Source organism: Aptenodytes forsteri, unplaced genomic scaffold (assembly GCF_000699145.1).
Source record: "Aptenodytes forsteri isolate BGI_AS27 unplaced genomic scaffold, ASM69914v1 Scaffold164, whole genome shotgun sequence".
NCBI classification, from domain to species: Eukaryota; Metazoa; Chordata; class Aves; order Sphenisciformes; family Spheniscidae; genus Aptenodytes; species Aptenodytes forsteri.
In genome coordinates, this window is record NW_008795527.1 from 2,128,747 (window position 1) to 2,139,349 (window position 10,603).

Consider the following 10,603-nt stretch of genomic DNA (forward strand, 5'->3'; position numbering starts at 1 on the left):
GGGCAGTGATTCTTTGGGCATGTGCAGCACAGGAAAGATGTGCTGCCCAGTGCTGTTTTAATTCCTCCAAGACAAAGCAGTGTGAGGAAAGCCGGATGAGGACAGGGATTGACAGACTGGGGCTATACCTGAATGTCTCCAAATGGTAACTGATTCTAGGGCAGGAGCTTCCTAGGTGCTTCTAAGGACGTGTAAAGATAAAATATGTTCTTGTAGTGGCAACCATATTCCTCTCTGAAATGAGATTGATGTACAGCTAAGCAATGTAATTACTTCAGACTAGTGCCTGTTGCAGAAGCTTGTAGCTCTATTTTGATTCTGCCACAAATAATTTCATGGCACACTTAGAACTATTTATCCTGTTCCGATTGCTTTGACAGGGCAACACAGACCTCAGATATTCATATCAAGGATTCTTGACCTGAGTCCTTTTTTTTTATCTTCAGCAAACCCATAGCTCCACAGTTGCTTCAGCTTTTCCACCTTTAAAACAGGCCATTTCTCCACCAACGTATAGGCGTATCTAAAAGCTAACATCACTAAAATGTTTTAAATGCTAAGCACTGTGGGGAGCACTGTGGAAAAGCCTGCATGTAAATCTGTGGTGCAGTAAATTTCCCTGGTAGGAGAACTCAAAAAAGTAGGAAAAGATAGGTAGGAGTTGTTATTATGCTTGGATCTGTAAGTTATGCCTTGCCTTCTGAGAAGTGTCAACTTAATTGAAGCTCTGTCAAGGAGGGAGATTTTATGTTCCTTAAACAGATAGGAATCCATCTCTGTTACAAATAAAATAGTTATAATATTTACTCATTCAAATTCAATGGAAAGCCTGAGTCTTTCTTATAGCCTTTAAGGGGAAGGAAGGTCATTTTTTATGCATCTTTTGTACCTGGCATTTACCTCAGTTAACATACAGAAACTAAAATCTTGTTCTTAATTTTATCATTTTTATAACAGGCTATCTTCAAACCACAAGTGAAATACTCGAATGAATTGTGAGGGTGGAAGGAAGTTTTGACAGAAAAAAAGATGGTTGCATTTTAATGTATGTTTGCAAAGGGGATGAAACTAAGTAAACAGTGAATTGACTTGTTGTGCCACTTCCTTCCTTTTCAGACTGTATTTCTGAAAGTGGAATTGGATGCAATTCTAAACGGAGAACATGCTTACCAGCCCCATGTCCTAATACGAGTAACATCAGCCTATGGAATATCCTGAGAAATAACATAGGAAAGGATCTCTCCAAAGTGGCCATGCCTGTTGAATTAAATGAGCCACTTAACACCCTTCAGCGTCTCTGCGAGGAGCTGGAGTACAGTGAACTACTAGATAAAGCAGCACATACGCCTAACCCATTTGAACGGATGGTAAATATGTTATTCCAAATACTTAGTAACATTCAATATAATTAGAATAGGGTAAATATAAAAACAATCTGCCAAAGAAATGAAGACTTTCTGTTCCATTTTTCTTTTTCTCTCAGTTGAGAGTGGCAGACTGTCCAAACGTGTGTCTGTACATAGTTATATACCCACTATTTTTGACTCTTCTGCATAATTTGTGTTGCTTTGTCAGAAAGTCTGTCTCCTCAAGTACCTTGCTGTCCTGCAAGGTTAAACAAAGAAGTAGTTTAGTTCTGTTTTGCAGCTCTTACTCTGTATGATTAAAAATTTACAGCAAAAAGGGAAGGGGAGTTGAACTAATACACTTCTCTCTTGGGTATGAAAGCTACAATATATCTTTTTTTACGGGCATCTAATCTGGTAACACATTTGTGCATAGAGGATGCTGGATCTTCCAGTCCTACACTACTGTGGTATCTTTATATTAACTAAATTAGCTCCATTTGCTTTATTAACTCGTTTTGTGAAGTTTTGGGGTTGATCCAAAATGTTCAGGATCTCAAAACTGGGAAATATGACTGTATGTTGGGTACAATAATGGTGTCATCTTCTGCCAGTTCAGAACCCTGAATTCAGCATTTGGCAAAAGAACAAGTGAAAAATGCATTTCAGTTGTTCTGCTTCCAGGTGCACAAGAGCTACTTAATATGTAAGCCCATAAATAAGGGATTAAAAGCTCTCTAAATTATCTTAAATGGAAGCTATAGATTGTCCCTTAAACTGAATTAGGCCTTTTCAACTCAATATATCTTATCGTAAAATGAGGTTATTAATGAATGTAAATAGTTGTGTATAAATAGTTTGAAAAGCCTCTTGCTCCATTCTGACACTCTTCAAGGGTTACAATTTAGTGTCTGTTCTCAGGACAGAGGGTGTGGCTATTTACTGGGGTTTTCGGTGCATAGCTTTTTTTGTTCTCTTGAGAACATATGTTAAAAGGAAAAGGAAAGACGCAGTAGTTGTTCATATGGGAGTGAAAAGAAGCCTTTTCCCTCCTTCCCACACCCAACCATCTGGAAATTACCTCAGAATGGAGTATTCTTTGCCTTTGAGAAACTCCTGAAGCAAAATAAATGCTAGCTGTTGCATAGTAATTGTAATAGTCCATAAAAGAGCCATTCTGAAGTGGATTCAATTTCTGAAATTGTGAAAGGAGAGCATCTACGCTTTCACAGGATGGGGAAAAGGGAATGAAAAGGGAGAAAAATGGTACAAAAGAGACCTGAATCAAACAACCCCAAATCCTAATTCCTCAGGTTAAGGAGGAATTATGCTTGAGTTGACTGCAAAAATTTGGAAGGGTTACCTGTGTCTCAATCATAATCAAGAACAGTTTCATGATTAGGTAGTAGCACACAGTAGATAAAAGGCAATTCAATTCAAACTGCATTAAAAATAGCAAACTTGGTGAAAACTCATGCAATACTTCCCTGTGCCATGTTTAGGAAAAAGGAGAGTTGGTAGATCCTTAGAATCACAGACCATAACTATAAAAGCCAGTTATAATACAAAATCTATACTGATTTTTAAGGTTACTGCTTTGAACTGTGTTGCAGAATGCTAAACTCTTTCAAAGAGTTTTCAGAAATGCTGTTTTCAGTTGGTGAAATTTGCAGTGTTTGACCCTAATAACTCCATCCCTGGACCCTTGAATGACTCTCTGAAAACTGAATAATTCTCTAGTGTGTGAGCTAGTGCTTAACTTGCAGGAGGCATGCATGTTTGTAGTCTGCAAATGATGGGAAAAATACAGAATCTGATGTCAGGATAAGACCTTATTTTTTTTTCTTCTGTTAAATCAGAATGTACAGCAAAAATTGTGCATGGCTGTGGTAAATTAATTAATCAAAATTCCATGTATGTTATTCCCAGGTGTATATAGCTGCATTTGCAGTCTCTGCATATGCATCCAGTTACTACCGAGCTGGAAGTAAGCCATTTAATCCTGTGCTTGGAGAAACCTACGAATGTATTCGTGAAGATAAGGGTTTCCAGTTCTTTGCAGAACAGGTACTGTATGCTGCAACCCTTAGATTTGCTACTTGATACACTGCTTAATTCTAAATGCATGGCTGGAATCCTCTGGAATTAATAGCAAAAGACAAAATTACTTTACATAACCTGAGCCCAGCAAAACTTAAGGGATGTTGCACAATTATAAATTAAGAAAATTGGTTTTTGAGGAAAGTCTGCTAACTCTGGGATGGAACATGACAAACAACAGCTGACATTTGAGAAGCGAGGACTGGCAGGCTGCCTACTCCAGTAACTAGATAACTTGGTTAAGTAGAGTGCAATTCCCCATGCTGAAATCTGATCACAACTGCAACAAGCATTCACATTCTTGTCATTTTCTTTTGTGTGTGATCATTAAAAATACTGTATCTTCAGCTGTTTAATGTCTTCTTTTACAACAAATATATCCCTTGTGTGAGTCAATCAACCACTAGTATTTTCTATGGCACCATGAATATTTCTCCTTCCTGTCCAAATACTTCGTGGGCTAGGCTTTTCAAATCTGGTACCACAGCTTAGTAGGTGAAGGATGTATACAACACATCAAGGTCTGAGTGTTTATGAAAAAAATTCCCCAACAGGAGAATAATTATTAAGTATGGGTTAAAAATACTGAATTTAAACCAGACAAGTTACCAAAATTGCTAAGCTTGAGACATATGTTAAAAAGAGATAAAATTTAAATGACCTGGTGCCTAGCATAGTAAGAATAATTGAAAGCTGTCTCGTTCTGTCTCTACATAACAAAAAAAAAATTCCAAAAAGTGCAGTGGGCAAGGGTGTACAACCTAGAAATTTGATCAGAGAAAGCCTTCTAAGAGGTTTCCTTTAGGAAACGAAAAGTGTTTTTGACCATCTCTGAGGATACAACATTTTGTACATTATGTTTTAGAACTGACAAAAAGGAGTGCTATGTGATCTTTCCTTAGTCTCGGGAAATGTCACAGGCAAGAGTAAAAATAAGGAAAAGAAAAAAAAGGCAAAACAGTCAAAGCAAGAATCAAATTTAAAGTTCAAGTAGTGTATCTGGGTCTTCATTGTGTTACTTCAGTTCTAAGATGATGTGTATAGAGCACTGCGCTTACCAGTGTAACTTCAAACTGAAGTAACAAAGTGGTGAATAAAGGTTGGTACTGTGCTTAATGTTAGATTGAATTAAAGGAAGAGATTTTCCCTTGAATATTGGATAAATCAGTACAAAGGCTACTTTTTCTAAAGAGGAATTTTAATACATGAGGGGGCTTGGGCTGTTAACAGCTATTGTTCTAATACGTGCAATAAGTGACGTGAGTTTATGGAGTGGTAAAATTACTGTAATAGTATGGAGTGGAGGAATATTAGGAAGCGAGGGCAGTATAGGAGGAAAGAAATTTCATGCAGCTTGCACGCATTAAATATTTCTCTTCGCATCAGGAGCTGTTGCTTATTGCTTGTTTCTGCAAGCATTTTGATGCTTCCTCTAGATAACTTGCTAGTGCAGATAGTATGTAATCCATGGGATAGATAGGCAAAACATATAAAATAACAGAGATTCTGTTCTATTACTAGAGTGAGTTTAGAATAACTCCACTTAGCACCATGACCTTACTCTGGAATTATAACAGTTTAAGTGAGAGCTAAGTTTAACCCATGAATTGTAGTGACATCTGGGGTTAATCTGGGTACAGTATGTGAGAGAGTGAGTGTTGCTCTTGGTGGATTAGGGCATAGCTGAGAGTAATTAGTACTTTTCTCTTTTTTTTTTTTTTTTTAAACCAAGTAGACTATGTTCAGTAAATAACTGGATGCCGGATGCCTGCAGAAAAAAATTATCAGATTTGCAAAATGAGTAACGAAGAAGAAAGCAGAACTGCATTTGAGCCATGTAGGTGGCTAAGAAATTAAATTCATAGTGGGAAATAGCAATTTGACTTGAAAATAAAGTTGTCTCTCAAAAAAACAGTAGGCATTACATGTCAAAGAGTTGGTCCTGGTTAGTTGTTAGTCATATTCACCCAGAGGGAGAATTTACAGCCAAGGAGGAGTGGCTGCTTTCACTTTGTGCAGTTACTTTATTACTTACTATTCCCTTTTAATAGCCTCCATTGTGTGTTTCTTTATTTACTCACAGTCCTTGCTTTGCTATTTTGGTGGTTGCCCCAATTCATGTATGTGCTATTACCCAAAGCTGATAAAATGCAGTGCACATGGTTAGTTTCGCACTAGAAACACCTGAGGTGTCACTACTGCAGTATTAAGGGTTTCTAGATGGAATTTCATGGCTTGATTTCTCCACCCATGGCCCCCTCAGAGATGCTGATCACTGTCTCCTCCCTTATAGTCAGCGTTTTGTGGTTATTTACTGTACAGAAGAATTTGGCCCTTTGTTTTTTTTATTTTTGTCTGTGTGCTTGAAGTGCGGCTTCTGTTAGTATATTAAGGGGGCCCTAAGGGTAAATGTAATTACCATATTAGAGGCAATGTACAAAATATATAGTTAGATTTTCACTCGATGAACAAAATTCACAGGCCTTTTAAAATAAGTGCTTCCTATTTCTTTCAAGGCTTCTTAGGTCTCAGTACCTTATTAATCTCACTGACTCCCCCTTCAGGACACAACTGCAAAAGGAAAGTAAATGTTCAATTTGTAAAGCACGTATATGAATGAAAAATGAAGGAGAAAAAAAAAAGAACCCAAACCAAAATGACTATTCAAGTGTTAATATGTCCATCTTTTTTTTTCTCCTTTCATGTCTTGCTATTAGGTCAGTCACCATCCACCTATTTCTGCATGCCATGCTGAATCTGTGAATTATACTTTTTGGCAAGGTAACTCTTCAGTCTATCATTTACTTTTACAGTGGTCATAATATTTTCATTGTATGTCTAACATGAAATATCCAGAAATTGGGAAAAGGTGACATTCCCTGCTTAAATTGTATTAGAATGGCTTTAAGAAATGCTAGCCTATACTTACTTGCATGCTTCTTACTTGGATGTTCTGACATTATAAAAATGTTCAAGGTTTTTTTGTAAAATTAATTGATTATTCTTTTCATGTACAAATATCTGCATTTCTTTAAAATCAGGTTTGTTTTGGGGAGGAGTTCTTTAGTAAAGAAGAGTTGTACCTCAAGCTATTTATAAAACAAACAAGCTAGAACACAGCTTGAAAAACTACAAGTTAAATCCTGAGCCTTGGCAGATCTTGTAAACCTGTTCTGAAAAAAAATTCCCAAAATGAGCATAACAGCAAGGATAAATATATTTACCATGTCGTTCTCTGCTGGCATTATTACAGTATGTAAGATTTTGTGCTATTTGACTACTAACATTGTGTTTCAAAAAAACTGTTTTGGAGCTCTGTTTGCTGTGTAATGCTAGTGAAGTTGTCAGCCAGTCACACTACCTGTGCGGTTAGATATTTCTGGAGTGTACACAGAACATAGCTGCGCCTTTTAACTCAGTTAAAATCCTTCATCCAGAGGTTTGTCAATTCACAACGTAGCCATGTTATAACCTTTAATTCTGTTATGATTGACTCTGCTGACTTGATTATAGTTATTACGGCTGGAGCCACACTGAACAGAAATTGGAACTCTGTCATTAGTCTGGGTTTCATTATTCAATGTGATTCTTTGCTTTGTAAACAAATACAGGGACAAGAGTCCTTTTGTTCTTAGCCAAAAAGCAGAGATGACCAAAAATTTATTCAGTAACTGAATACTGTATAAATAAGACTACATAGCAGCCTGTCTTCATAAAAACTGATGAGACTGATTTGTTTAACATCTTGACAACGGTTATCACTCAAATATTTTAACACTTGCATTTAGAGAGCAAAGCTCTTCTGTAAAGATGAGAGCTGAGAATCTGATCAATGAGAGAGAGTCTGAGATTTGGTCTTGATGAGCACAGGAGTCTCAGGGTACTGCAGGGTTTGGGGGTTTTGTTTTGTTTTTAAATGTGGCTAGCTGAGCTTATGGGAGATCTAGACAATGATTTTTTTCCAATGCAAAGGCAGTTTGTAAATGCTGTGGCCTCTTGTTATGGGGCTATATTAACTTATGTGGAAAGATTAACATCAAGTTAATCATAAAGGTAGCTTGTCAATGAAGCAAGTTCTTTCTGTGTGCAAAGATCTTTTCACTTGCTATGTTACCTCCTCAGCCGAAAAGGAGACAGTCCTCAGCAACATTGCCAGACTAGTGCTGTCATCCCACCAGATGCTGATGCTAGTTCATCTGTTTCAACATCAAGAAATCTCTTGATCATCTCTAGTGAGCCAAAAGACTGGGTTCTGACAGGGACAGTTATTTTGGAAATAATTTTCCCTGACTTATGAAGCTGACTCTGCTTTTGCAAAGGAGTGTGGACACATGAACAACAGAAACGCAGAATAGAAAGTTCCAGCTATTACAGTACCTGTGCCTGAATTAGTCTGAGCATAGCTTTGAAAATAACACTTTGCTTTTCTTAGCTGTCCTAAAATTTTTGCATGTTCAAGTTACACACTGGTTCCCAAGATGTTTCTTTCTCATGTACTGATCTCTGTGGGACAGCTGTGCCATTTATGAGAACATAGAACGTAACACAGTCTGATAATACATTTTAACTCTTAAACTCAGCAGGGTGTGCCTTTGCCCTTTCTCTTCCTTCCCACTGCGACAGAGAGAAAGCTAGTACAGAATTCGGCTCAACACTATCGTAGTCAAGGTAGTTTTGGACCTCTTATTGTGCAGTATAGGAATCACAATAGAATTGCTGTCACTAAGGATGCTGGCCCAGCATCAAACTTCAAAATTAAAAAAAAAAAGGGTCCTGTTCTCAAGTGATAAGAAAAGGGTTACTTTTTTCATGAGGAATTCTGCCCTATGTCCCATTCCAGCCTTTGCAGCTTGGTGTGGCTCAGTCCTATCACTTGAACATATATACTCGGGAGATACGTAGTCTCCTAACTACGGTTTGAACATCTGTCTCACAGCCAGCATAACAGATTCTCCCCACAACTGCATAGGAAACAGTGTTTTGGTTTTCCTTGTGTTAGCACTAGCATCTTTTTGACACTAGAGATGATTTTTTCCCTCTTTTTCAGATTGGCCAGGAAATGGAGTTCCTAGTGTCTAATACAGCAAGGATACTATTCCCCTGAGCTCTGAAGTTACTGTGAAAGTTACTGCCTGATTATCTAGCCTAATTTAACTCTATACCCCTTCTGCCGTGCTTCTCTGTCCATGTTTCTTTCTCTTCCAGGTGTTTTTGCTCAATAAATTTGGCTAAACTTGCATTGAGATTTCTCACCTTTTTTTGGAGAAATGACGTGAGACTTGGACGCGTCTTTCTGTGATTCAGACAAGATTTTAGAAGGCCAGTTAAATTTACAGAGGAAGTTGGACTAAATCCCTCTGCAATTTTGTGCCCTTTGAAACATTCTTTTGCTTCTTCACTGTGGATGTTCATAGTTGCTATATTTTTGTATTTGAAATTCTGCTTTTGTTTTTGGAAATGTCTGCATTCATTCACTAGCAACGCAATTGCAGATAAATATATGCTGTCTATAGCTTATTCAAATTCCTCTCTTTTGAAAAAGTTTTTGAGAGAGGACTTTGCTATTTAAATAACCAATAACGTAATGAAAAAACAAAAAAAACCCAAACCCCCCATGTTCGAAGGTCCACAGCACTCTTCGAACACTTTTATTATGTCGCACTTTGTTATTTTGCATTTCTTGAAAATAAATTAGAACCCAGAAATAGAATGATTCACCCATGCTTATGACTAAACCTGTCTTTTTTTTTTCCTCTTCCTGTTTCAGATGTAAGATGGAAAAACAAATTCTGGGGAAAGTCCATGGAAATTGTTCCAGTTGGTACAACACATGTAACTCTTCCAGTGTAAGTGCTGCAGTCATGCATTGCTGTTCACACACAGGCACAGACATGCTTGCACACGTTGAAGCCACATTTTTCCAGATGAGAACAAGCTGTGCTGTGCTGTATTAGACCTTTGGAAGAACTGGTGATTATGATTTAGTTTAAAAAGAAGGGGGGGGAACAACCCAAACCAGAAGCATATAAGAGAAGCAGTAACTCTTCCAAGGGTTATAAAAAACAAAAGATGAAATTAAAAAAATCACTCTGTGTATCTTGAAAAAAGCAAAGTTGGTATTTTCATACTTCAGTTGAATTTCAAGCTTCATGCATTTTAAACTCACAGGGAAAAACTGCATGGTAGAGGAAGCTATGAGTTCTTTTGCTTGAATATCAGTTTGAGGGAGAGTGTGGTGGTGTTGTTGCTGTCTTTTGTACTTATATTTGTATGGACCCTAACACCATGGGGTCCTGGTCTGTAGGTGAGCCTGACAGCTGTCATCACTGCATAAATAATTATTGTAAGTGATAAATAGATCCAGTTGCATATCTGGTGTTTATTATCCAAGGAAGTAAGAAGCCACTGTAGTAAGTATTGAGTATAGTTTAATCATTTTTTTTTTTAAATAAAAATCTGCAGTGTTCCTATGCTGGCTTGTCAGAGTGCCCATTATAGATCAAGAATTAAAATCCTTTAAAATTTGGCCTTTTTTTGTGTGTTTGCAGAAGCTGAGGTCTAAAGGTGGAGTAGTGTTCCAATTAAATCTGTTTTCCAAAGAGAGTCTACAAAATTAATTATTCTGCCATCTGAAAAAAGAAAAATAACCCGAGAACCTAACATTTACCAGACTAAGTGCCTAAGCATGCCTTTTTCTTTTAAGTGGGTAAAATTTCAATATAGTAAGATAGTATCCCAAAGGTGATGTATGAAACGTTGTGTTCATAGTGGTTAGCTTAAGCTGCGGAGTGAAAGGTCTTTAGGATGTGAGTGAGGGTTCAGAAACAAGGTAACTGTCTTGGTGTTCCACTGTCCTAGGTACTTGCCCATGCTATCCCACACACCCTGCTAGTCATAACTATCCAGCCTTGGGGCAGATCTCTGGATGATATTCTTAAATTGCTTATTAACCTTAGACAAAACCAAAACAGTGTTCCCAAGAAATACCAACAGAAGTATCTTAACTACCCAAGGATGTTCAAGATACTGAAAAGTTACGGTAATGAAGGAGGAAACATCATAGAAGAAGGTAGTGACACTGCCATTCTGTATTTCCTCTGTAAAAAACCTCTCAGAGGAAGAACTATAATTGCTAATTGTCTCCACGAAGTGGTACC

At 37.4% G+C, this 10,603-nt stretch overlaps 1 protein-coding gene across 1 annotated transcript in view; it reads left to right on the plus strand.

Annotated features, from left to right (window-relative positions):
* OSBPL3 (oxysterol binding protein like 3) overlaps nt 1-10,603 on the plus strand; it is a 100,343-nt gene that overhangs the window by 76,895 nt on the left and 12,845 nt on the right. The window contains exons 16-19 of the mRNA XM_009282040.2: nt 1,117-1,367; nt 3,276-3,413; nt 6,164-6,227; nt 9,214-9,292. Of these exons, the coding sequence (XP_009280315.1) occupies nt 1,117-1,367; nt 3,276-3,413; nt 6,164-6,227; nt 9,214-9,292 (532 nt within the window). The remainder of the gene's footprint in view (nt 1-1,116; nt 1,368-3,275; nt 3,414-6,163; nt 6,228-9,213; nt 9,293-10,603) is intronic.